At 39.8% G+C, this 27783-nt stretch overlaps 2 protein-coding genes across 5 annotated transcripts; one reads left to right on the top strand and one right to left on the bottom strand.

Moving 5' to 3' along the window:
- The first annotated feature begins 9 nt into the window (after window positions 1–9).
- Window positions 10–20543, top strand: tert (telomerase reverse transcriptase). 4 transcript variants are annotated; one of them, XR_014871757.1, is made up of 17 exons: window positions 423–837; window positions 1570–2845; window positions 2931–3120; window positions 3213–3366; window positions 3457–3624; window positions 3761–3922; window positions 4851–4952; window positions 5038–5123; window positions 5205–5321; window positions 5465–5536; window positions 5836–6024; window positions 6257–6383; window positions 7800–7861; window positions 8132–8256; window positions 10679–10816; window positions 11984–12146; window positions 12965–20543. XR_014871757.1 is itself a non-coding variant. In XM_085147515.1 (16 exons), the coding sequence occupies exons 1-16, from the start codon at window positions 151–153 to the stop codon at window positions 12085–12087; spliced, it is 3078 nt and encodes a 1025-aa protein (XP_085003641.1). In that variant the 5' UTR covers window positions 10–150; the 3' UTR covers window positions 12088–20543. The 4 variants fall into 4 exon arrangements, 3 of the variants coding, with proteins under 3 accessions (XP_085003641.1, XP_085003642.1, XP_085003640.1); XM_085147515.1 differs by lacking the exon at window positions 423–837 and adding an exon at window positions 10–156 and having other exon boundaries at window positions 11984–20543; XM_085147516.1 differs by lacking the exon at window positions 423–837 and adding an exon at window positions 10–223 and having other exon boundaries at window positions 11984–20543.
- Window positions 12986–27742, bottom strand: LOC146493545 (sodium-dependent neutral amino acid transporter B(0)AT3-like). The gene is made up of 13 exons (XM_085147520.1): window positions 27634–27742; window positions 26849–26990; window positions 26010–26150; window positions 25586–25723; window positions 15900–16081; window positions 15528–15638; window positions 15339–15451; window positions 15126–15254; window positions 14882–15038; window positions 14557–14761; window positions 14308–14467; window positions 14056–14218; window positions 12986–13204 (listed from the first exon to the last, which is right to left on the bottom strand). Exons 2-13 carry the CDS (start codon window positions 26982–26984, stop codon window positions 12986–12988), a joined length of 1854 nt encoding a protein of 617 aa, XP_085003646.1. The 5' UTR covers window positions 26985–26990; window positions 27634–27742.
- Window positions 27743–27783: the final 41 nt, after the last annotated feature.

Here is a 27783-nt window from a genome sequence, read left to right as displayed (position 1 = left end):
AGTAATTTCGATGGCTACCTAGAGCACCAGCCATAGCAAATAGGAACAATGACACTATTTTTACGTCAAAGCACGCACACCAGACACGAATACTGAGAAAACTAATGTATTGTTATCCTTACTAAAATATACTGTTACAAACTGGACATTATGAAGGTAAACACCACCCGTGTGCTTATTGTGTTTCTTGGCATTTGAGTGGACTTTGGCAGAGGCACACCAGGTAGAAAACTTTATCGTTGTTGTTCTTCTGAAGGCTTCTGTTTGCGTTTTTTTTTAATTAAAATGTTATTTTAAGGTCATAAACAAACGTCGCTTTAACCGCCTGTGGTGCCCATATAATGCTCGTGACAGAAGGAATGATCTCTGGTGAGCAGTTCTCATAGCACGTGATACTGTCACTTTTTCACTACACTCGTGCCAAAAGACAACAAGCCTTTACCTTTTTGTCATTGGTCAACAGTAAATTTCCCCCTTTAGTATGAGAACTTTTGATTGGCCAGCTCCAATAAACCGCTTTCCCATAGGCTAAGCATGACGCGGGCCCTTAAAACGTGAAACATAGCTAAATCCCAGTGTAAAGTAGCTAACCTCTGTCCAAGTGCTCCGAACACAGTCGGTATGTCTGCGACTGATATGTCCGGTGTGCTGGATATCCTTCGGTTATTGTACCGGCACACGCATACACTGGAGGAGTTTTCGGACAACATCGTGTTCAGAGAGGGACAGAAAGCAGCTCTCATTGAGCAGACAGATACAAACCGTTTCAAATCGTTCGTTAGGAGTGTTTTTGTGTGCTTTGACAAGGAGCTACAGCAGGTAGCGAGCTGCAAACAGGTAACGTTTCCCCTTATTGAAAAATATACATGTACATTTCCCATGTTAGCCCTGAGGAGTTGACACGCACTCCCTCCTCTGTGGACGTTTGAAGCGGTGTAGCTAACTCTGCCTGCCATGCTGTTATAATGTTAAAGCCAGGAAACCATGTTACACTCCTATATATTTTTTTCTCATTGAAACTAAGCTGGGAGAAAAATGTGCGCTGCTGGAGGATATTTCAGCTTCAGCAAGGTCCTCTTTTTTCTTCTGGGGCGCACACCCCCCATTTCTCCTTTATTAGACATGTTTAAATGTATCCAGTTATAATGACAGATAGTTAATATCGCCCGATATATTCGCCCGGCTCTACACTAGGACACGGGGCGGGCCCCAGAATAATACTCTGAAAGGGTTTTCACTGTTATACGTTATACGTGGAATATTTCATTTCAGGATCTTTCGAGTGCCATGACTCTTTGATTTAATGGCTCTGGTTTTAGTTAGTAAGGGAAGTGGTAACTTTGAAGTAATTTTAATCACATAGAAGAATAAAGAACTCAGAGTATTGTTTTGTAGCAGTCTCTGGGCTAACATAGCAAAGAGTTATATTATATTTAAATGAGACTTGTGGTATAGATCCACACATCAGTAAGCTGACAGGTTTATAAGAGAGTCTGAAGTTTTGCCTTTGTCAAGATTTAACAGCTTAATGGCAGATGGCCTCTTCTTATGTATTCATACTTTCCACAGATCTGCAGTCTGCCTGAACTACTGGCGTTTGTTCTCAACACTCTAAAAAGAAAAAGAAAAAGGAATGTCTTGGCACATGGGTATAATTTTCAGACGCTGGCTCAGGAGGATCGGGATGCAGACTTCCTCAAATTCCAAGGCGATGTAACACAGAGTGCTGCCTACATCCACGGCAGTGACCTGTGGAAAAAAGTCACAATGCGTCTGGGCACAGACATCACGCAGTATCTTCTGGAGAGCTGCTCTGTGTTTGTGGCAGTTCCTCCTTCGTGTGCTTTCCAGGTGTGCGGCCCTCCAGTCTATGACAGGGTGTCCATGACCACGGCCTCTAGTGGGTTTTTTCTCCAGCCGCGAGTCAGGAAACATAATCGTACCATGACTGAGAGTTGTCGAGGGTCAGTGATTTTTAAACAGAAACGCACAGTTGTGACTCCTGCAAGCAAGAAGATGAAAAGAAGGAATAAAGGAGGGACAAAAGGGAAAAGAAAACGGGAAACTGGAGAAGAGGAGGAGGTGGCAGTTTGTTCAAGAAAGAGGAGGCGAGTAGCATCTATAGAACATCAACAGGCGATCCAACAAGTTGGCTCTGAAAAGGAAGGACAGGCCGTGGCTGTGGAATCAGCACCACCTACAGCTTTCAAACAGCCTGTTGAAATGCCAACATTTGTACTTCCCTTGGAGGGTGGTCCTAGTTGGAGAACAGGGATTTTCCCCCCTTTACCACCCTCGCAATGTTTTATCCGTACCCTGGGATTCCTGTATGGGGGCAGGGGCATGCGTGGCTTTCTTCTTAACAGGAGGAAGAAGACTGCTCATGGATCCAGAAGGCTTCAAGGACAAGATCTGGTAAGAATAGTCTTCTTCGAGGGACTAGCGCATTTGAATGGAGTAGAGAGGAAGCCTAAAAAACTCCCCCAGCGGTTCTTTGGCATGGTCCCCCTGTTTAGGCAGCTCTTACAACAACACAGGAGATGTCCCTATACCAGAATACTACAGAGGTTATGTCCATCAATGGAGGAGAGCAATGCAGGACAGGGAGAACTAAACTCACTCTTACCTCAGCACTGTGCACCGCACAGGGTTTACCTGTTTGTCCGGGAATGCCTCTCTTCTGTGATCCCACAAGAACTGTGGGGCTCTGATCAAAACCGGCTGCATTTCTTTGCCAGGGTCAGGACTTTCTTGCAAAGTGGCAAGTTTGAGAGGCTCTCACTGGCTGAACTGATGTGGAAGATAAAGGTGAATGACTGTGATTGGTTGAAGAGGAGTAAAACAGGTGAGGTTAGCACCAATGGTCTTTTTTTTTTTTTTTCATGGCTTCGTGTTTCATGCCCGACCTAACCAACGTAACTCATCTGCAGGCCGTTTTCCACCCAGCGAGCTTGCGTATCGGACACAGGTCCTGGGTCAGTTCTTGGCTTGGCTTCTGGATGGATATGTTACAGGCCTTGTGAGAGCCTGTTTCTATGCAACAGAGAGTATTGGGCAGAAGAACGCCATCAGATTCTACAGGCAGGAAGTCTGGACCAAACTGCAAGACTTGGCCTTCAGGTACACTCACACAACATTCCTACAGTAGCCAGCATACATACAGACATGAGGCATACGTCCAAAAAAAGGAACAAAATTTTCTTTTCATGTAGAGGTCACCTTTCCAAAGGCCAGATGGAGGAGCTGACTCCAGCTCAGGTGGCATCCCTGCCCAAAGGCACCGTCATCTCCCGCCTTCGCTTCATTCCCAAGACTGATGGCATGAGGCCCATCACACGAGTCATAGGAGCAGATGCCAAAACAAGGGTACGCACCAACAGTTAGCTCAGACTTGTCTGTTATTACATCCTGTGTCCATGGGCTGGTTTTTCAACTTTTCTTTGGTCCGCCCTACAGCTCTACCGAGGTCGTGTCAGGGACTTGCTGGATATGCTGCAGGCCTGTGTGCGTGCCACTCCATCACTACTGGGATCCACAGTGTGGGGGATGACTGACATCCACAAAGTTTTGTGCTCTTTGGCACCAGCGCAGAAAGAAAAACCACAACTCCTCTATTTTGTTAAGGTGAGTTGTTACATTTAATAGTTTGGCAGAGAACTTTCAATTTATTTTAAGGATAATACAGCTGTAAATTTCAGCACACTAATATGGACATATTGTATAGGTAATGTATAATTTAGCTTTTTCCTCTTTGTTTAAGATGGACGTGAGTGGAGCCTATGAGAGTTTGCCGCATGACAAACTCATAGAGGTGATTGGCCAAGCCCTGTCACCTGTCCACGATGAACTCTTTACCATCCGCCGCTATGCCAAGATCTGGGCAGACTCACACGAAGGCCTGAAAAAGGCCTTTGTCAGACAGGTAGCCATCCAATCTGCAAACATGCTTATCTGAGAGCATACATAGTATTAATTAGTCCAAAAATGACATTTATGGTAATATTAGTTAACATCACATTACTTAAACTAGTGTTATACCTGCTGGATTAAAACACATACATTTTAATTTACATGTTATTCTTTCTTTTTATTATATCACTAAGTACAGTGTGACTGCAAAAAGGGCTGCTCATAAGCACCAATCAAATCAATAAAAAAAAACATATTTTTCTTCTTCTGTACAAACTACATATTCACTATATAAACTAGTCAGTCGGACTGATTATTAGATGCTGTAACTTACTGTCAGTGTCACCGTTAGATGAACACAGGCACAGTTATGCTTGACAACACAGTCCAGTGACTCTCAAAGTGCCACTGTACTAAAATGATTTAACAAAATGTATTTATGAACAACAACATGCCTGCAGCATACATTTAATGTTGCTGTAGATCAGCTACTAGACATATTATATGTAATTTGTAAGGATTAGAGTGTTATAAGCGATGTAGATGTTGATAATCTTGCGACCTTACCCAGTTTATATAATGAGTTTCATCCAGATTGATCCGTGCATCTAGGAGGAGTTAGTGTATGTATGCCTGTTCCCTATCATAAATATAGTTAGATGTCTGGTTAAACCAAGTCACTCCAGCTATACTGACATTATGACCCAGCACAACCATCTAGATCAGCAGCGGGCAATTAATTTTAACCGATGGAAATGAATGTGTGCCAGACCCTGATCTAAGTGCACAGGTCAACAAGCACGTAGCTGAACCCTTTGGCAGACATGGCCATTAAACTAAGTTAAACTCAATTTAAAAACATCTGAAGAATCTGTGAAAACCACCATATATAAACATTATTTATGAGTGAAAGTTTTTTGTTTTTGTTTTGGTTAACACAGGCAGATTTCCCGGAGGATAACATAGGGTCCACCAACATGAAGGGCTTTTTGACGGCATTGCAGAGAAAAGGCATAGTTCATCAAGCCATCCTGGTTGAACAGGTAACTCTGGCTTCATCGTGTGGTTTGCTGTGGCTGGGCAAATTGTGTGCTTAAGTCCTGAACGCATTACTTTTCCTTGCTGCAGCACTTTTGCTCAGATCTTCATGGCAGAGAGGCATTGCAGTTCTTTACCCAAATGCTAACTGGGAGTGTTGTTCAGTATGGGAAAAAGTAAGATTCTCGAACACCGTTTTCTAAAACATTTTGATGTCATCAAGGCAGTTACGTCTATTTTGTCCCTTTATGTTTCAGGACGTACCGTCAGTTCCGGGGGATTCCTCAGGGATCAGTTGTGTCTAGTTTGCTCTGCTGCCTTTGCTACGGCCACATGGAGAATCTCCTGTTTAAAGATATTCCTGGACACAAAGGGTACATCAGACCTCGCTGTATTTCAGTCAGCTCCAGCTTGTATACATATTACCCATCATGGGCAGAAGAGGGCACTCTTTCTGTGCTGTAGCTCTTGATTTGGTCCACTGTGGCTGTTATTTTGCTCTCCTTGTGTCCTGCAGGTGTTTGATGAGACTGGTGGATGACTTCCTTCTGATTACACCAGACCAACATGAAGCACAAGCTTTTCTCAAGTATTACTTTCAGTTCAGTTTTAAATATTCTGTGTTACTGGAAATGCACAAGATATTTTGGAGTAGGGGACTGGAATGGGATTTGCAGTTTTCTGTAGAACCCCAAATAAATGCATCCACATATAGAGTTATTCTGAACAGCTTGCTTGAGACAGTGGATGACCTGGTGAGCTGCACAAAGTCTCAGTATAAGAGAAATGGAGAGTTTTTACATGTATTTATTTATTTTTTTAAACTGCAAATCATGCAAAGCTACTTATTTTAGTGCATTTATAATTCCGCTTGCTCTTTGTGTGTAGGATCTTGCTGGCCGGAGTGCCACAGTATGGTCTGGCGGTCAACCCGCAGAAGGTGGTTTTGAACTTTCAGGTATCGGGAAGCGCGGCCTCCTGTCCCGACATTCGCATGCTGCCCCCTCGCTGCCTCTTCCCCTGGTGTGGACTGCTGCTGGACACCCACACACTGGACGTCTATAAAGACTATTCCAGGTGAAAGGTCCATTCCAGCTGTAATTATACTGCACAGTTATTGTGTTATATTGTGGTGTCTCCTTAGGCCTGTTGTCAAGGCTTTATAGTTTATGGCTGAACTTTGTTCCTACTCATAAACGTGAGCCAATTCTGGCATAGATGAATGATCCTCTGGTCAAACAAAAATCTCTCTGTAGTTCTGAATGTTTTGTTGTTTTTAAATTTTCTTGCTTTTTTTCTTGTTTCACAGCTATGCTGGACTGTCTCTGCGCTACAGCCTTACTCTGGGTTCATCCCACTCTGCAGGACAGCAGATGAAAAGGAAACTAATGGCTATCCTCAGGCTCAAGTGTCATGCCCTGTTCTTTGACCTGAAGGTTGGGAACAAAAATATTTTTAAGACCTTTCAGAATGCTGTAACTGTTAAACATGGACACATCCTTTTAAATCTGATGATTGTGGACGATTATGGGAAGGTGCAGTTTGGCAAAAGCTGAGTGCACAGATCAAAACATGTTGTTAAGAGAAACTTGGACTCATTTCTCATCTTTCTTAAGATATTTTGATCAGCTATTTTTAAACTATATATTCTTTCTACGAAATGTATATGTTAATGTTATACAGACACTGAAGCATCACCAACATGCTATGTCCAATGTCTGTGTCAAAAGTTAAAGTACAAGCTAGAAAGATATCAATCAAGGTAAATGAGTCCTTGAATAAAATATCCAATAAAATGACCGACTGGTGATTTTAAAAAAGTAATTTCTACAAATGCAGTAATTATACTAATGGCAAAGAATTAGTTGAACTTTTCATGTACTTATTAGATACATTTGACAGGTTGTAATACTGCCAGGTTTAGGTGTTCAAACTAATGACATGATATTCAGAGTTTGAGTAGTACAGCTTTGACTGAAAATAAAAGCCTGGTTGCTCACGAAGTCTGCTACTGGAAAGAAAGACTAGCTGGTGAGAGCAATCTTATTGACCTGGCAACTTTGCAGGATGTCAGAAGAAGTGTTGCACAGATATGAAAGGGTAGAAAGCATTTTTTTTAAGACTTGGATGTTCGACTGGACCATTCTGTTGCACATTAGCTGGCATCCTGGAGATCATTGTCTTGTTTCATGGCTCAGTTTAAGCCAAGCTTTGGCTTTCAGGCAGATGCCCTCACATTTGATCCTAGCGTACTTTGTAATACACGGGAGTTTATCGTCTCAATGACTGCAAGGTGTTTGACCCTTGGCATGAGGTGTTTGTGCTGATGTGCTGTTTTTATCAAACAAATTGGAGATTATTTCTTTTCAAAATAATCTCCAGTTTGGTCTCATCTGTCTAAAGCACATTGTTCCAGAAGACTTGTGGTTTGTTCGAATGTAATTTTGTCAAGCTAAGCTGCGCTGCCATGTTTGTTTGTTTTTTGTGTTTTTTTGTGTTTTTTTCCTTCCCTCTTACTCAAATTTGGTCACACTTGGCTCAGAACAGGACGGCACTGGTCAAAGCTCTAATACTGGGCCTTCAAAATGCACAGCCTAAAACCAATATCACTGAGGCGATGTCCATCTTTTTATACAATTTTACTTTTGAGGAAAAACCAAAGTGACCATAAAGCAATCAAAACTCAATTCCCAGCTGTAAAACATGGCAGAGGGAGCAGCAGGGTTTGGAGCTGCTTTCTGTTTTGACTAACAGGAAAATCCGACCTGAGCAGTCAATGAAGAAATCTTATATCAGTATGTTAGTAAACTACTTGCTTTCCATTACATTAATTTATAAATTTTTCTTCTCAGACGAATTCTCTTGAAGCGGTCTACAGGAACATGTACAAGATGGTGCTGCTGCATGCGTACAGGTACTGTTGTCAGTGTCAGATTGGTGCATTTACCCACCTGTAATATCAAAATACATGGATAATAAACACAAACTGGGAACCTTCAACATGAATCGCTTCCAGTTGGGTAAAAATCTGGGTTTATATTAATCTCTATATTAATCAGTACCTGCACCAAGCTTAGAAATAATTGTCCCGTTGTTAATCTCTAAATGTAAATGTCTAACTGAACCAGTCCTCATTTACAATTTTTGTGTGAGTCTTCCTGTTTTTTTTTTTTTTCCTCTTCAGATTTCACGTCTGTGCCCAAAGTTTGCCCTTTGGTCAGACCGTTTCCAAGAACCCCGTCTTCTTTCTGCAGCTAATATGGGAGATGGCCCAGTACTGCAACAAGCTCATCAGACGCAGCAACAAAGGCAACTTTTGCATTTCACAGAAGCACTTTGTTGCTGATTGGCAATAGTGGGCAGTAGTTTGATATAAACACGTTCAAATCAAGTAATAGCATCTCTGTATTGTGAAGTAAGATCCTGCAGTTTTAAAGAGTAATGTGGGTAGTTGGGAAAAAAACAAGATGCTCAGGTATAAGAAGACTGACAACCAGGGCAAAAAATCCAGCTATGATGTGCTTAATGTTTTGGACCTTAGCACATTTTACTTTGTACCTTTTTTGCTCCTCAAGTTTTACTCGGTTGCTCTTCAGTCTGGGAATTTTATGGTTTGATCCATTTTGGTGACAGGGATGCTTCCCTCTCATTTTCCTTATAGATTTAATATTTCCTTAAGATAGCAGCCACACAAGCTGGATTTTAGAGGTAGAGATGCACTCAGAGTACTGCTGTGATGTCCTGTTTACCATACTATAGATTTGTTTAATCGAACAGCAAACAGAAGTGGCATCAGGCTCATGGCCAGCAGGGGGCGCCCTTTTCGAGTGATGTCGCTTGTCAAAGCTCAGTGAGAGTGTGATAATTGTGTCGCTAACACCCTGAGATGTCAGTGCTCCCAATTAAACGAGCAGATGAAAACAGGAGAGAATACAAAAATGTATTTCTTTACATGAAACGGCAGACTCAGGATCAGTTACAGCAGTTAAACTTACTCCTCTCCAAACTTGATGTTGGCAAATAACAGCAGAGCCAAGTTAATGTGCTCCTGTGAGTTATGTGAGTTTTATTAGCAACCCTGCAGAGACCACACTCCGCAGGGGTGCTAATTGTTCTTGTGCAAACAGGTTAAAGGAGCGAGGAATATAGTGGTGTCAGGTGTGACTGTGTGGGAAATGGTTAACATGGTTCAAGGCTTCGTCGGATCAGGCAGTGGGAATTCCAGTAACTGAAGTATACTTTCTATCAAGGTGCTCCCACAATGCTTCAATAATTTGAACAGCAAATTGCAAATTTGGATTAATCACTCTGGAAAACCTGTTTCCGTTAATTTACAGTTGAGTTCTTGTGTAATTTGGCATTTGGGCTAGCTGCCCTTTTTATGTTGAACGATTCAGGCCAGTGTCAAGTGGCTTAACAAAGAAACAGTCCTGTGAAAATGGTCAGGACTGAAGTGAAAATGAGTGAAAAAGCAGATGATGTCCAAAGAAAAACTTTAAAAGATCTTCATAAAGCCCAGAGAACTGCTGCTCAAGACTGCTTAAAATGTCCAGCTAAGAAAAATATGAAGGGTGGCTCAAGACTTTTGCACAGCCAGATATTTTCTGATGTTCTAGAAGTAGAAGAAGTTCTTCTACTGCTGTCAGTTATTTTGGCATGTGTTCAGGATGTATGGTAATAATTTGCGTTTGTTTTCCGTTATAGTTCATTCTGTGTATTCATGGTACGTTTAGGAGAATCAGGAGATTTCTAACCTCATTCAGCCTGGAAAGTTAAACATTAGACTAAATCACATAGTAAATTCCTAGTTTGCAGCAGTGTTGTGTGCACTTAATTAACCCTAAGACTTTTGAATGTGTCAATAGAAAATTGTATTTGTTTAGTCAGCATAAGCTTTTAATGATATCAGTTTATTTGTGATAGAATGCTACATGATGATCTTTTCATTGCTCAGAACTGATTGTTCTTTATGAAACGTGTTCTGATATTTGTATCTGAATCTTCCCACAAGCGATAGTAAGAAGTTGAACAAGCAGTTCTGACCTTACACCCACACACACACACACCCACATACACACACACAATCACATATGCACATGCTTATGTCACTGAACGAATGTTTTAATTCCTGTTGTATAAATAAAGAAAGCAGACGGTGACAGACCACAGGTCCGTGAGTGTCTCTTACGTGTAGGAGCGCTCTGTCACTTGTCCTCGCGAGTAAAGACAACTGCAGTGTGTGTGTGTTTTCTAACTCAAGTGTCTCAGCTGAAGAATTGCGGGGTGATTTTAAGAAATCCCCTGTCAGAATGTTTAAATAAATATAAACATTATTTATAGCGCACAAATTGCTGGGGATGATAGTTTAAACAGTTTCAATGTGATTTTGAGGATATTAGGCTGATGGTATCCTGTAATATCACAATATGAGCCTTTAGTATCCTGTTGTTGTCAGCATACGTACTGCATTGATATAACCATTTATTTTAGCAGGTTGCTATAGTATTACTAAAATGAGTAAACGCTGAATAACTTGAATAACTTATCATATGTTAATTTCATTAACATGTGATATTATAGGATAAGTTAAACTATTTACTGCATAGTACTGGATTGTAACCCACAATTGCTGCAGTATTACTGAGCTGTGATGTAAAATTCAACCCATTTTCCTTCAGCCACCTGAGCAAACACATTAATAACTTAATTTCTTCTCTCTTTGCCTCTCTAGGACTGATTTTAGGTGATAAGGCCCAGACGGGGATTGTGCAGTACGAAGCAGTGGAGCTGCTTTTCTGTCTGTGCTTCTTGCTGGTGCTGTCACAACACCGTCTTCTCTATAAAGATCTGCTCGCACACCTGCACAAACGTATGTAGTCTCAAAAGTGATGTTCAGATTCTTCTTCCAAAAAATGCAATTAAAATGTTACGCAAAGTACCCTGCAGAAGTCTGAGCATCTCGGTTTTCCTTTAGATTTTGTTGTTAAAATGGGAAATGGGCACAGTGATGAATTAAAACGTGTGCAGAAATACAAGACAAAACAAAGTGCAATTCTAAAACAGTTGGAATTTGGTATGATTACCTTTTTCTTTTACGTTTTCTTGTAATTTCTTTAAGGAGGCTTCAGGAATAGTTCTCCAGGCTTCTTGAAGCACATTCACAGCTCTGTCACAGGCTGTTTCTCTTTGAGGTCTGGGCTCTGGGGAGGCCAATCCAAGACTGATAGTGCTGCACTGTGTGTTTTTTGTTTATTTTTTTCTATCCCTTGCTTTTACTGCATTAGCAGTCTGTCTCGGATCATTTTGTTGCTGAAAAATGAGGCTGAAGCCAATTGGATGCTTTCCAGATGATCTTTCATTGTGGATAAAATCTGGCTGTACATTTCTTTTTTTTCATGAGCCCAGCAATTTTAAAGATCCCCAACACCGCTGACACTTTTGTCAGTTGCAGACTCTTGTTCTGCTCACATATTAAGTTGTATTTGGATATCAAAAATAATTTGCTGCAGAGTCACAAATAACATCCAAAAAAGTGCATGTGCATACAGTAGGAGTCTCTTTGTGTTTCCTCCCTACGTGCAAAAGGAGGAGACACGAAGAGACAACCTGAAGGGGTCACGAGTTTGTGCACTTCTAGGAGGGGCATCCAGAAGGGCATCTGGTGTAAAGTCCCATATCAAACATGCAGATCTGTTTGCTGTGGTGAACCTTTGAGGACTACAGCAGGATAAAATAACCGCTGCCTGTGTGTATGTGTGTGTGGATGCTTAATTAGGCTAGAATAATTAAAAACAAAATAAAAGTACTACAGTTTGGAAAAATGAAGCTTTTCGATTTTATTACGAAAGGCTGTCCTTCCTGTAGTTTTCCAGGAAGGCTGATTCTTTGTAAGAGGTGCACCTAATTTAACCAATATACACGTATCATTTTACATGTATAATCTGCAGTTTATTGGCACCTGTCATTTGATTTTACAGTTTGTCACCAAAGAAGGAAATAAAAAGCATCTTATCATCTTATCTTGATCTTTTTACAGGAAAGCGCAGTCTGGAGCGGCGTCTGGGGGACCTGAGGCTGGCCAGGGTGCGGCAGGCCACTAACCCCAGGACTCCAGTCGACTTCTTGGCCATTCAGACGTAAATTACTATTCCTAGTCCCAGTTTCCAACATGACCGCAGAACAATACTCGGAGATTAAAGGTATGGATTTATTTAATCTAGATTCCCTCCCCTTTTTTGTTAAAAACATATTAAAAGCCTTTTTTTTCTCTTTTGCTTTGTTTAATTCTTAAGTTGTAAGTGTTTTAACAATATATATCACCAAAAAAAACCCAAACCAATACATGATATCTTTCGGATCTAGATTGTCTGGAAAAAAACAGTACTTAGTCGTGTGCTGCAAAACACTTAAGTGCTAAACCTCAGTCATAAACGCACACAATCAAACAACAGCAACCTGTCAAGATCGGTAATTGAAAGTCATGCATCTACTGTAATAGAGCAGGTCTCATCCCATAGCTGTGTGTGTCTTTGTGGACTTTGATTTACACCTTGCAGTAGTTTTCCATAAAGAGCATGTGAGGACATGCGTCACAGAAGTTGTGAGCCATTCGCCAAAGGATTTTTTTTTTTTTTTTTTTACTTTTGTGTTACATCACATATGCTCAGTTCTTTAGATAATGCTAAAGTTGTTCAGAAATTAAGAAACCTGAAGGGTTCTGTGTTCTTTTTTATTATTATTTTTTTATTTTTACTATGTTCAACTGTGCAGATTCGTATATTTGGAGTCAAAGAAAGATGTGTAATGGATATATATTATTATTATATTGGATATATGATATGATGTAAAAATATGTAAAATGAAAATTAAGAATGTCACTGTTAAATAAATCCTGTTTTATTTTCAAGGGAAGTAATGTAATGTTTCATATGTCAAGTAAACATCAGAATCTGTATGAAATTCTAGTGAATTTTGATGAAAAGCAGTGATAAACATCTGGATTTTTGCTGTATGGCAGCATTTTTACTCTCCACAGTCCTTAAGCCCTTTGAGTCTTCTGTTCCTGTGTGTCAGTCACGAAGGCGTCGTTGTCGTAGGGGTTTAACTCCATCCCAACCGAGGACTTTCTGAATCTGCCACGAAGCAGCTGGTAGAGGGCCACCAGAGGAATGGAAATCACAGGCACCACACAGAGGAGGATGATTATGGCAAAGACCCAGTCTGGATAAAGCTTCTCTTCAGTTTCAGGGAATTTTTCCTGAAAAGAAAGATAGAGGTGGAAACAATGAAAGACATTTATTTATTTAATTATTAAATATGGTTTAAAATTGGTAAAATGCGCTAATTTTCTTTCTTCGGGTTAAATAGAGAGCAACTACCAGCAAGCAAGCAATTAGCTTAGCTTGACTAATTCAATAAATTTTTTATATTGATTTACTTTATTTATTTAAATTCTATTTTTTATTGCTGTGTCCAGCACTTTGGTCAGTGGTTGCTGTTTTAGTGCTTTAGGGCTTGGCTAACTTAAGGTTATCGAAACCAATCAAGAGATATTTCAGGCTCATAAAATCCCATAAAAGACTGAGCTGTCATTTTATCCCGCCGGTCTATATTTATTAATCGACATATTTGTTAAAATGTAGGTTTTGATAGACATTTTTAAACTCTTGCTTGTTTGTTAACAGACATTACAGATAGTCGCTTCTCAGGTAAAAGTCTGGCTGCTGGATTCATTTCAGAAGTCAGTTTGATTTTTAGTAGCATCTTCCTTCAGGATAACTCGCTATGACTCACAGCTCAGATCATTTCAAAGTGGTTTATTGATCATAACAATGAGTTCACTGTACTCAAATTGTCTCCACAATTAAAAGATCTCAATCCAGCAATGTACCTTTGGGATGTCATGGAACAGAAAAGCAAATCTGCAGCAATTGTGCGATGCCGTCATGTCAGCATGAACTTAAAATCTCTAAAGAACGTTTTGAGCGTCCTATTAAATCTACGCCATGGAAAATTAGAGCAGTTCTGAAGATAAATAGAGGACCGAACAAACTGCACCTAGTAAAATCTTGAATTATGAGTAGATTCATTGTTCAATTCTTGGCTTACATAATCTGGGTTCCATGCTTGATAGGTGGGACGTGTCTGTGCCTGGACAACCACATAGGCAACAAACACCACCAGGAGCAGTAAAGGACTGATCACCATCCAGCACGCCTTCCAAAAGATGTTTGGCCTCCTCCCAGTCATGATATAGATGTCGTCACTGAAACTGGCAGAGGAGACGTAAAACGGATATGAATTATGATTGTTAATGAAGTTTACAGTGTTATGTTCAGGAAGAAGAGGAGAAAAAGTTACGTTTTCATTCCACGGAAGTAAATAACTCCAATAATCTCAAATAAAGCAATGATGAGCAGAGGTACAGATCCCACGTAACCATTAAACACCTCCACCCAGTAGTTGCCTGAGCTCAAGGTGAAGAGGAGTGCCACCAAGAAGGCTATCAAACAGATGATCGCTGCAGAAGTGAAAAAGGTGAAAGTTTAAAAGAGGGAATTCAAAGGAAATTGTTTTTAACTTAAAAAGCACAAGCTGATGTGCAAGTACCTGATGAGAGTTCCTTGGGCATCCACCTGGGCAATAGTTTGAGTTCATTGAGGGGCGCGAGGACACCCTCCATGTTACCAAACATGGAGGAGAGACCTAAACTAAAGAGCATGACAAAGAACAGTACGGCCCATACCTGCGAGCCCGGCATCGATATCACCGCTTCAGTGAACACAATAAAAGCCAGGCCAGTACCTGAAACACTCTGAAGATAAAAAACAAGAAGCTAATGAGGATACTTGAAATGGCAATGTCTGAAAATGACCAGTGTTTGTGGATGGAGGGGCTCGAAGATAGAAGAATGACTATAAGATGGAGTGAGTACCTGCTTAAGTAATTTTTGTAGATCACACTCTCTCAGGGACAGACTCTGGAATTTCTCTGGATATGTCGTATTTAGATATTCATACCAGTAATCGTAGTTCTGCAGGGTTATGTTCTGGTCTGAGAACTCAAAGTAATTGGTCAGAGACAGGATGTTCCTGCAGATAAGATTTGAAGAGTAAGTACTCAGGATCAGGCAAAGACATAGTTGCAAAACTCCACCTAAAATAGGCATGCTTACGTACTCGTCTTTACAGGCGTTAAAGGCGGTGGTGGCTTTAAACCCCAGGATGGAGAAAACCGGAATGGAGGCGTAGAGAGATGTGGCACTGTTTATCACTCCCACAAGAACAGCGTCTCTCTCGCAGTTGTTTCTACCAACACAAAGAGCGAGAGAAAGACGAGCTTACTAATCACCCCGTGTTCACCAGGGGAGGTTAAGAAGTGTATGTCCTTACTTCTCTTCATTGTAACTGGAAAAAGATATGAGACCTCCAAACGCCACAGAAAGAGAGAAGAAGATCTGCGTGGCGGCGTCCAACCACACCCGTGGGTTCATCAGGGTTTGCCACTGTTACGAGCATAACATCTGATTAGGAAATCAGCTGTTTGTGGGACAAAAGATTAAAAATTTCACTCCAACTCACATCAGGGGTGAAGAGGTACAACAGTCCATCAGTAGCTCCAGGCAGAGTGAGGGCACGGATCAGGAAAATAGTCAGCACCAGGTAAGGGAAGGTAGATGTCACATACACAGCCTGAAAATATATAAAAACATTAAAATAACAGAGAAGTCAGACGCTTTTCTTTGCAAGCTCCTTTGACTACAATGACCTGGATGACTGAGAACCTTCACAGACATTAAAATAACGTGTTTTCTGGGGGGAAATGATAGATGTAATGACTTGGGAGAACAGTTTTGTAAGAGAGAACCCACATACAGTGATAGCACAGGGTTAGGCGTCCAGTGTTATGCAACCTATCATTAAATATTAAATGTTTTTGGTAGTTACACTGACCTTTCCCACAGAGTCGATGCCTTTGATGAAGCAGATGTAGACGATGCACCAGGCGCTGGCTAGACAGATCACCATCCGCCACTCCACGGAGCCGCTGATCTCGATGTCAGGTGTGATGTTGAGGGTTTCACGGTACCAGAAGTAATTTACCGGAGTGCTTTTCTTACACTCCAAATTATAGTCTATATGGACACACATACGCAAAAGATTTTGTAGACCTGCATAAGGCTGGAATGAGCCAAAGCACCATCGACAAGAAGGTTGGTGAGAAGATAACAACTGCTGGTGCGACTATTTGTAAATAGAACAAATATAAAATTACAATTGTCTCAAGCATGGAGTTGGAAGCATTATGCTTTGGGACTATTTTTCTGTAAAGGGTGCCAATGTATGGGCCCACGTACTGAAATATCTTGGATGAGAAACCCGCCGCCGCAACACTGAACGTTGGTCACAAATCGGTCTTCCAATGTGACAATGACCCAAAACAGATCTCTATGGCAACAAAACAGTGGCTAAAGAAGAAGCACATTAAGGTCATGGAGTGGTCTTGCTAGTCTTCAGACCTCAGTCCTATAGAAAATATGTGGAGTGAAACTTTGAGTTGCCAAGCAGCAGCCACGAAACCTAAAAGATTTGGAGAGTTTCTGTAAATAGACGTGAACTAAAATCCTCCTGAGAATTTTGCAAACCTGGTGACCAACTACAGGAAACGTCTCACCGCTGTGACTGCCAACAAGGGTTTCTCCCCCGAGTACTAAATCATGTTTAGGTGTGTTTGGTATTCTGTCTCTCCACTAAAATGAAACTACCACAAATACTGTTCATTTGTTTAAAAGTGTGCAAACTTACAAATTCAGCAGAGCGTCAACAGTCCCAACACTGTATCATCATTGCTATTTACTTGTTCATCTCATGTCTTAGTTGCATCCATCTTTAAAAAAAATCATTGTCTTTTTTATTTTATGTTGTGGTGCAATGTTCCCTTTGTGCCATAAAGCAGTCCAGCAGTTTGTTTTTTTTTACTGAATCTCTCTTGAAATGCTACCAAGAGCCTGGCAGGCAGCTATGAATCTTTACTGATAATCCTTAACTTTACCAATACAGTAAAAAATACATTTTTCCTGGCCAAAATATATTTTAAATATATGGTAAATATATGTTGTATTTGTGATGCTCAAAAAATATATATTTTTAAAATTGAAAATATATTTTTTTCAAACCAAAATACATTTCAAAAGATATTTCAGGGTGAAGAAAATACATTTCCAACCTTACAGTAGAATGTATATCAAAGTATCCTTTATTTAAAATGTATTTAGTGCAATAATGCTGATAATAATAATACTAAAAGTAACATGTTTTATTTACATCTGCAAAAAACAGTTGGATTCAAACAAAACAGAGTCAAAGGTTTAGCAAGAATTAGGTTGTTTATTCATTTGCTTACAGTATTTCACATTACACAATATCTCACTATAATGTTGCGTTCACTTGACTTTGAAATTATCTGTCACTGATACAGTAAACAAGATACAACAACTGCTATGTACACTTTAGTTTTTGACAATATATACAATATAGTACTTAAAGGAACACACTCCACTGGAAATAGGCTCATTCTCCATCTCCCTCAGTTAAAAATGCAGCGTCTTCTTTCTAGATTCGTATGTTAGTAGGGCTCTGGAGCGTGATCTTACTGGATGGGGCGTAGCCAGGATTTTTGGTTGAGGCGCCATATTAGCAGGTCAAAGAAATGCTTGCTGTGTGGTCGGTTGTAATGTTAGATTGCACTACTGGCAAAGGAATAAGCTTGAAAACGGGCTCTTTTCATTGTTTCCTCACCTGGAAGCATCATGAGGTGTTGGATGTTACCAAAAGAAGGCGTCTAGTCTGGATAGCAGCTGTGAGACGAGCTGATATTCATTCTCTACCAGCCACAGATATCTGTTGGTGTGCTTCAGTATTTTCATTCTGGTAAGTTCTAAATAAGTTCATATTACTCTTTTTATTTTCAATGTGCTCTGAGGTCATAGCAAATTAGAACAAACATGCAGAACTACTTTTATTTATAGAGTTGCTAATTATTTGGCATTAATGCAGGCAAACCAGCCTATGAAATGAATGACACAAATCCTGACTGGGTTCCAACACTACACATGGGGCACTACGAAATCCCTGCTTCAAACTACATGCTACATTCCACCATGCCAATCAGATTACTTCTTCCATGTGAGGGTGAAAAGGTGACCCTCCTGGATAAGATGACAAAGGTTTGCTGCGTTTTGTTGAACATGTACCCCAGTGTGGTAGTAAAACCAGGGGAAAATACTCGTTAAATACTCTTAAGTCTTGTGCTGTATATGTAGTGATACATTTTCAAAAGAGACAGTAAATTACAGAATGCTAGTAGTAGGTGATATTATTTATTATTATTATTATTATTTATTTTTCTGTTTTGAGGACGGCTTCTTTTCCCTGTCACTACAGATGGTCTGTTTATGTTTTGATTGAGAGCCTTTTTTTGGGCAGCTTAAGAGAAGAAGTCTATCTTATGGTCAACCTCTGGCTGTATCTTGGTCATATTACCCAGCAAAACCCAGTATGCAGGTTCATCTGTAATAGTCCTTGTGCCACAGATCCTCACTGTTCCTTCTACTTTAAACAGAAGAGCAGGGACATGGGTGCAGGTCTCCACGACTCCGGCCATACAGCTGCAGTGGGCGGCTTCAACCTTCCCTGTGATGCTCACAATGACCCATGGCTGCAATTCTGGTTGATTCAGTCTTTGAGAGTGCAGTACCTGAAACACACACAAAGTTCAAGACACGAACTTTAATAAGCCAAGGCCGACACAAATGTGTTGTATCTATGTTCAAATACATTAATCATAAATGTAACAAATAAAGTGTTTTTATGTATCTATCTATAGAAAGCCGCATGTTATGTTTTAAATCTGCATGTTTCTTTTTAGAAACCTATCAGCAAAAAACTTAAGTATTTAATGCAAGGATGTAATCACTTTCAAGAGTGAGAAAGCATAAAGTTCGACTTTAAGTGTAATTAGGATTATTTATAATAAATATGAATTAATTAGTGCAATTTCTTTAACCATAGAGAATAACTAAATCCTTCAGGACAATGTCATATCAGTTCACTGAACTCACTATGTTATCCATCTAACAGAGCCTCCACATGTTCTCACTGTAATTTCCCCCTCATGAATGAATTTATGCTTGCACTAACCTGAATGTTCGGAGGGAAATCAAACGCATTTTACTCGCAGTACTCAAGCTGACTTACCTTTGTTTGAATGACGGCGTACTCACAATTTTACCCAGTCCTTGGTGAATTGGATGTGAGCCTCCAGAGATTTATAATGGCGAAATTGGTGCGCCGTGTATGCGCTGACTTCACAGACAAGCTACGAGAATATATCAGGCTAAGTCAATAGCGGTTTGGTCTTCAGGGTTTCTACTCCACTGCCGGATTTCATACGGGTCCACATTTCCAATGCACGCTATTTTTTTTGCAAGTACCGTCTCTTTGCATATGGACACAATCTGTCTCTATACCGTCCTTTTTCTTTTGAGCTACTGTTCAGAATTGAACAAACACACCAACACAAAGAGTGTGTTTGTTTTGATTCGTGGCCTGCCAATATGGTGCTGCGCTTCCACAATGCATTGCAGCGTTACGTCAACTACAAAGCCCGTTGCGTGCAGGAGAGTATGCGCATGCGCATTGCCATGGTGATTTTAAAAATAAAGATAAAATGAAAAGTAATTAATAAAAAGTAAATATTTAAACATTCCCACAAATGTGCAATGAACGTGCAAAAATCCTGTTTAGTAGTTGTTGCTCTTTCTTTCTTTCTTTCTTTTGAAAAATAACGACGTCTCTGAGGCGCGAATTTCGACAGTGAGAGGAACGGATACAGGAGACGGGAAGAAACAAGCCGATTATGTTCGCGTTAATTAAGTGGTTGGAAGATGTAAAATTCTTAATTCTGCCAACTGAACATATACGAGATTTTAATGAGGATGAATAATTAGCCGGCATGGAGGAAACAGACCTTTATTTCGTGGAGTGGCGACAAGGAGCCAAAAGGCGGGTGGCCGGTCCAGATCTACTGGCGTTTAGATCAACTGGCGTTGGTCGAACAGATGTGTGGCAGTCTTGCGTTTCAGGAGCTGCTACCGACAAACCAGCAAAAAAACGCCAAATGTGTCATCTGTGACACTTGTAAGGTTATCCCAAACACACTCCGTCAGTCTTGATGCCATTGAACAACAAAATGTTTACAAATGTTTCGAGTTTACCTGGTGATATCCTCATGCGCGACGCGATCGCGAAAACAACAAACAATTAACACCACGCTGATGTTGTTCACAAGACAGCAAGAGTAAACGATCGGGAGACTCTTGTCGTCGTTATCATTCCCCTCGCACGTTTTATTTCTCCGGTTTCAGCGTTTTTGCTTCACAACTAAAGCGAGCAGTTTACTTTGTGCACTAACATGGACTCGAGTAGTGATGGGTCGTTCGCGAACGAAATGGCTCTTAGAGCCGGTTCTTTGACGTGAACGACGCGAGCCGGCTCCTTATCGCGAGCCGTCACGTGGGTTTTTTTTTTTTTTTCTTTCTCTCACCCTCTCTCTCGCACTTTTTTCCGCTTCACTCCACACGCGAGCCTTGTGCTTTACGCTGGGAAGAGGGGGGAGGGGCGGTAGTTACACTCAGTTGCACAGGAACAGAGACAGAGGGAGAGAGAGAGAGAAAGAGAGCCAGGGACAACAACGTCACATTAGAAAGGTATAGTAATCATCCACAACTATTTTCGGTTGCAGATGATGAAGGATTCAGAAAGTTTATTCATGCGGGCCCATATGACAGAGAATATGCATGTTCTTTTTGTTTTCATATTTTAATTTATATTTAATTGTGTTGTGGTTTGCAGTGTTTTGTGTTGTTTCACTTTAAATTTGTAAAAGGAAAAAGCTGAAAATTTAAATAGTTAAAATTTGAAATGTGAATAGTTGATTTTTGTATTATATGATTTATTTATTACATTTTATGTGGAGTGAATAAATAAAAGTATATTTACGGTGGCCCCTCGAGACAAAGCACATACAAACTTCAAATCACGTACAAACTCCGAAGCACGTAAAGACACGTACAAACTCCGAAGCACGTAAAAACACGTACAAACTCCGAAGCACGTAAAAACTCCGAAGCACGTAAAAACTCAAAACACGTACAAAAGACAACAGAAGTTCTCCAGGATGCTAGGGCGCAGTGTTGAGCTTTTGTTACCTAGTGGCTACACAAGCCAGCAAGTACCAACAACCAGATCTGGTTTGTGGTAGTAACAGGTAAATTAACTTTTTTTTTTAAATTATTTGAATATATATGAGTGCCTGTGTATAAATACACAAACAATACACACATGCTTTCAATTGTGTAATTTAAGTGATCTAGTAGCTCTGCTTTGGAAGTTCAGTTCATGCTAGAAATGTGTTTTGGAGTTTGTACGTGTTTTGTCTCTAGGGGCCACCGCATATATTTATATATAAACATATATAAATAAAACCACTTTTTTTACGTTAGTAATTCCTTTTGTGCATAATTTTATATTATTGTTAATAATAAATTAATTAAAGCAACAAAACAACCTGAAGAGCCGGTTCGGAGCCGAAAGAGCCGGCTCTTTTTAGTGAGCCGAACCGAAAGAGCCGGATCTCTAAAAAGAGCCGGAAATCCCATCACTAGACTCGAGTCAACCAGCGCCACCTCTGGCCAAGTGCCACGGCCTACAGCCAGATCAACTTGTGACACACATCTGCAGCATGTTTGAATTTGTTTCATGCACAACACATTTGTACCTTTCAATTGTCTCTGTCTGTGCGTCATGCAAATAAACATTTGAAAAGAACGAAATGATATCATATATTTCCTATTGGCCTACATTTGTACAAAATTCCAAATTATATACACAAAGTCATAATAATCACCACCCTTGTTCATCACGATATCAATACTTTTGCCCATGAGAAATATGTTGTGAACAAATATAGACACACTAATATTTCACCAGTGTTGTAACATCACATGTCGTTAGCATGGGTAAGATAACAAAATCAATACCTCAGATGGAAGCACCTTTACTTGGTTACTTCAACATCACTGGGTGACATGTCACTTTGATGCACCGACAGTGGAATTATAGTTCAGGTGACCTGCATGCCTTTGCACTTTAAAGACACTAGAGCACCTAAAGGACGCATGGAAACATCAAGTGATACACAGATAAGACTGTTGCACAGAAATATGCACTATCTGCACACTGTAACATGTTTAGTTGCTTTACTCAAGAGCCTGACTTCAGATGAATGGCTCTGACAATCTAATTTTTCTTGCAGATTGAATGCACCTTCTGCGGAAAGTGGTACCACACAGTGTGTGTGGACTTCCCCTCTGCAGAAGGCGACTACAAATGTTGTGGTTGCTAAATAAACAGAAAAAATTGATCCCTGTTGTCTTCGCTTACTGATTGTTTTTAGTGTTGACAATCCACATTGCTGGGATTGCATCTGTCAACATGTTTGTGGGTAGATCTGAATGTACCAGGGGTAAGTGCAGCCACTCAGCCTCTACTCAATGTGATCATAGCAGCAGGTGCAGATGTGTCACAAGTTAATCTAGTAGTAGGCTGTGGTATTTGGCCACAGGTGGCAGCAGTGGACTGACCTCCATTGGAGACTGCTCCAGCTGCTATGTGATAGTGGATCTGCTACAAATTGAAGATCACATGCAAGTTTTGGAAATTAACCCTTGTAATATGTTGAAAAACAAAAAAGTGACATTGATTTTGTTGCGGGTCATTTTGACCCGTACTGTGTAAATCCACTCAGAATTGTCAAGAAACTGCAATAAAACAATAGCAACTTTATTTCCCATCAGATCAACATGTAGAACACAGACATGCAACAGTTAGACTTTCCATAACTATTTTTAGGAACAATTTGGTTTTTCGTTCTTACAAATACATTTCTTTTGAACTTGCCCAACGTACTCAGTTTTTCAATGCTCAACATTTTCGATTTTGTCCACATGATGGACAGAATGTAACTGTGTGCTTTCTGCAGATGTCCTTCTTGCATTTCTCACACAAAATGCTTGTTTTACAACAGGAATCTTCCTAACTAAGATTTAAAACAAAAGATTTCTACGTCTCCTCCAGTCTGACAAACAGATGACAAACCAATCGCCACACCTGAGTCACTGACTTTCTTAAATCCACTCACTCTCACTGGCTCTGTGTAACTGCTGTGAATTCACAGTAACTGCCATCTCCTTACAAATGTTCATTAGATTAACCACACTTATACAGACTGTATATAACAACCAAGTCTAAAATGTTTGTTCGCAGAGAAAAGACACAGACTACACTAACAACATGTGATGTTACAACACTAGTGAATTATTAGTGTCATTTCATTCATTTCAAAGGTTTATTTGCATGACGCACAAACAGAGACAATTGAAAGGTACAAATGTGTTGTGCATGAAACGAATTCAAACATGCTGCAGATGTGTGTCACAAGTTGATCTGGCTGTAGGCTGTGGCACTTGGCCAGAGGTGGCGCTGGGTGACTCGAGTCCATGTTAGTGCACACAAAGTAAACTGCGCGCTGTAGTTGTGAAGCAAAAACGCTGAAACCGGAGAAATAAAACGTGCGAGGGGAACGATAACGACGACAAGAGTCTCCCGATCATTTACTCTTGCTGTCCTGTGAACAACATCGGTGTGGTGTTAATTGTTTGCTGTTTTCGCGATCGCGTCGCGCATGAGGATATCACCAGGTAAACTCGCCACATTTTTAAACATTTTGTTGTTCAACAGCATCAAGACTGACGGAGTGTGTTCGAGATAACCTCACAAGTGTCACAGGTGACACATTTGGCGTTTTTTTGCTGGTTTGTCGGTAGCAGCTTCTGAAACGCAAGTCTGCCACACATCTGTTCGACCAACGCCAGTAGATCTGGAACACCGGCAGACGCACAACTTTCCCGATTACCAGCAACATAAATGTTCATGTTCATCCTTGTAAAATAAATGTTTTTCTGGTTCAAAGTGATCTTGTATTGTTATTTAGAGAATTTTTTAATTTTATTTTAGAACAAAACGAGGTAATAAGCATTTAGTGTAAGCAAAACATGATAAACCTGATATGGCACTATATGACAGTTAGTGTGCTTCTGCCAAAAAATAGTAATGTATCAAAATGAATGTCAGTGGTAATCTTTGGACCATCCAAAGGCCTAATTATAATAACAATCAAATATTACTTCAAATGTATTTTTTGGAAAATATTAAATTTTTTTGTTTTTTGGGGCTAAAAAAACAGTGCGCTCATGTAATTAAACTGGGATTTAAAGGGTTAAAAGAACGAAAATATAATTAAAACTTTATATGAATATTTCAGAGAGAAGTAGTTTTAAAAGACTGACCAATTTAAAGTGGAAAGAAATATGAATAAATAATATTTTTATAGCACTGTTTGGGGCGGGACCGTTTTGTGGCCTTAGGACCAATAACGTGTGCATTTTTTTAAGACCTACTAAGTATGTTGACTTACGTTCATACAATCACACACACATATACACATACATATATATATATCTACAGTGGAACCCCGGCTTACGAATACCCCGTTTAACAAAAAATTCAAGTTACGAAGGCACTGAACGGCAATATTTCTGCCCATGTTATGGCAAAATGCCCGTGTAACAAAATCTGCTGGCTCTGATTGCCTAAGCCCACAATGCCTTCCGAATCATGTGACAACCCCTTGGCTTTCGTAATTGCGCTTCGCTGTTCGGTATTGTTGTTCTAGTTAGCAATTAGCCTATAGCCTATCGTTCAGCATCGCCTCACTCAACAGGCGCGATTGGTGCTTCAACTTGCGAAAGACCCTTGGGAACGAATTAATTTCGTAAGTCGGGGTTCCGACTTATATATATATATATATATATATATATATATATATATATATATATATATATATACACACACATATATATACATATATATGTATATGTATATATATGTGTATACATATATATATGTATATGTGTGTATATATATGTATGTGTGTGTGTGTTTCTTTTAGAATGTTTAAGTATGTAATGAGAATAAAATTGTAAAATGAATATTCCTTGCTTGATTGATATGCTATATGTATGTTTTAGACATCAAATAAAGATTTCTTTCAGCTGTTACATGTGAATGTGTTTTCTTAGAAATATATGAAGGGTTAAATTTATATATTTTTGGATGATGATGAAGTTTAAATTGTATTTTGAAATATATTTTGAAATATATTTCAAAATATAGAAAAATGACCAAAAAATACCTGCGTTAAAACACATTTCAAAATATATTATGAATATATTTTGAAATATATTTCAAAATATACAAAAAATTCCAAAAAATATGTGCTAAAATACATTTCAAAATATATAAATATATTTTAAAATGTATTTTAAAATATATATATATATTTTTTACCGTATGGGTATCTTTGTTATTAAATCTGCAAACAGTGAAGCAGCAGCAGAATCACGGCGTACGGCCATAAATTTATCAAGCAAGAATAATACCGAGGTGTGCTCCTGTCTCACCTATACGGCTTTCATTTAGTGGGCAGGTGCTCCACGGCAGGGGTTCCTGAAAAGAGTGGAAGAAGTACCACAGCACCCAGGCCAGAATGGTGTTGTAGAAAACGGCCACCAGAAACGATACAATCAAACAGCCGATACCTGCACATAAGAAAGATTTTTTTTCAGGTATTAATTTTATTTTTTAAATTTAAGAATGAAGAATCTTTGACCGGTGTCAATTTCAACAAAAGAAACATTTATTTATTTTTTGGTTATTCTATTTTACTTTCTACTTTATCTGATATGATACAGTTGACTCTAAAGGGTTGAAAAACAACTAAAAATCTTAGATTAACTAATATGTCGTTAAAATAAAGCAACACACTCGAATAGTATAACTGTAGAGTACATAAAAACATTTACTATTACTTTTTGGGTTACCCACCTACTCCACCGATTACGGGATTGATGGTCTTCCAGACACCCACGCTGCCCTTCCGGAGCCTCTGTCCTACAGCCAGCTCAAGGAAGAGCAGGGGGAGGCCCTCAAACACCAGCGCTATCAGGTAAGGGATGAGGAATGCACCTGAAGACATGAAGTAAATATTTATCTTACAGTTAGGCATTATTATGATTACAGTGCAAAGCTCTACTAATGAAAACACACTGGCTTGCTGGGAATCGGGCTGACTTTTTTTAAAAGGAAAAAAACACTATATTTACAAGATTTTAAAAAAATTATTAACTTCTCGTGTCACCTCGCTGCTTCACCGTATGAGCTCCAAACAAAACAAATCTGAGGGGTGATTAACAATAGAAAAACGTGACTCAATTAAACAGACTAAGCCAAAGTTAAACAGACGCTCAGCAGATTTGAGAAACAGCCTTTTGGGAAGTCAATATGTGAAGGTGATAGAGCCCACACACATTTTCTGGACTGGCTGTTTACACAACCCGACCCAGAGCAGGCTCCTATAGAACTCTGTGGCATGAGGACTCGGCGTATCTCTCTGGGTAAGTATGAGGAAGCAAACAAAGGTGGATATATTCCTCACAAACAGTATGTAATGATTCCCATGGTTAATCAGGTATACATAAAGTTATTCATTTCCAGACATGTTCAGGGACTGACCCGACTTGTTCGTTAATACCTAATTAAACTGAAACAAAATGGAAATGCAAACCGATTAAAGCATCTCTACACCGGATGATTAAACAGGACTCGTACAGATACTCTTACAGTAGGAGCGATGGTGTAAAGTGAGCAAAAGGGCAGCATCTCACCTCCTCCGTAGATTTGGCAGAGGTAAGGGAATCGCCACACATTTCCGATTCCCACTGCAAAGCCAATACATGTCAGCAGATACTGAGCCTTGTTGTCCCACTTGGGTCTCTCCTCCGGCCCAGCGTCTTTTCCCATCCTCAGCTGCAAAAAAGATTCAGTGCAATTCCAGTTGTGTTACAAAAATACACCTAATGGAATTGTAGCATGCAGTCTGATTAAATTGCATATATTTTGTGGTTAGTCCAGAATTCTCCTCCTGCTCCGTATTTTGGATGAATTACACTCCCGATTGTTCAGCACTCCTCTTTCATCCTCTGTGCGACCCTCCCGTCTCTGAGTCAGATATGCAGACTCTGTTCTTTTTGAGACATCCAACCAGCAGGAAGTTTGGTGAAAACACTTGCCAGGGTGATTTAGTGGTTTTACCTCCCTCTCGCAGAATGGGAGTGTGCTGACACTTGAATTAATGGATAACCTGGTGATGCTTTTCTCTGCTACACTGACCTACATCAGAGCAATCGGATACAGGGTGGAAGAGACATCAGGAGAGTTGTGCCGAACAGCTAATCAAACATTGTTCTCGCATACAATCTTCTTGCAAAATGAGTGAAAAGGTTACCGGGTCTTTCTGTGCTCTAGTTTGAGAAACCTTAGGTTTGCTCTAGTACGCAAACCTAAGGGATGAAAGTCGATCTAATCAAATTATGTTTTTGATACATTTTACCATTAATGGCATTTTTTCCAGACATAAAAGTCAATAATAATTTGTGTCCACATTTCTTACCTGTACCTGTGAACTCAGGTTGAGGTTTAAACTGCAAATCCACACTCTTCCTTCCTCAAATATGATTTTGTGAAGTGTTTTCTTTCTCCTGGCCAGTTGACATTTCCGACGTCACGTCATGAATCCTTGTGTTGCAGATTTTTATTCTTA

This window comes from Neolamprologus multifasciatus, chromosome 22 (assembly GCF_963576455.1).
Source record: "Neolamprologus multifasciatus chromosome 22, fNeoMul1.2, whole genome shotgun sequence".
Taxonomy (NCBI): Eukaryota; Metazoa; Chordata; class Actinopteri; order Cichliformes; family Cichlidae; genus Neolamprologus; species Neolamprologus multifasciatus.
This window is presented reverse-complemented; position numbering and strand designations above follow the sequence as displayed.

Excerpts from the sequence above, each read along its gene's own strand:
- tert (XM_085147514.1), top strand. The coding sequence starts at position 622 with ATGTCTGCGACTGATATGTCCGGTGTGCTGGATATCCTTCGGTTATTG. Across the intron at positions 3,923-4,850 it reads AAAAGGCCTTTGTCAGACAG|GCAGATTTCCCGGAGGATAA; the intron begins GTAGCCATCCAA and ends TGGTTAACACAG. Across the intron at positions 6,025-6,256 it reads GTCTATAAAGACTATTCCAG|CTATGCTGGACTGTCTCTGC; the intron begins GTGAAAGGTCCA and ends CTTGTTTCACAG.
- LOC146493545 (XM_085147520.1), bottom strand. The coding sequence starts at position 26,984 with ATGGGAAAAGACGCTGGGCCGGAGGAGAGACCCAAGTGGGACAACAAG. Across the intron at positions 15,452-15,527 it reads TGTACCTCTTCACCCCTGAT|TGGCAAACCCTGATGAACCC; the intron begins GTGAGTTGGAGT and ends TGCTCGTAACAG. Across the intron at positions 15,255-15,338 it reads TCCAGTTACAATGAAGAGAA|AAACAACTGCGAGAGAGACG; the intron begins GTAAGGACATAC and ends TTGTGTTGGTAG.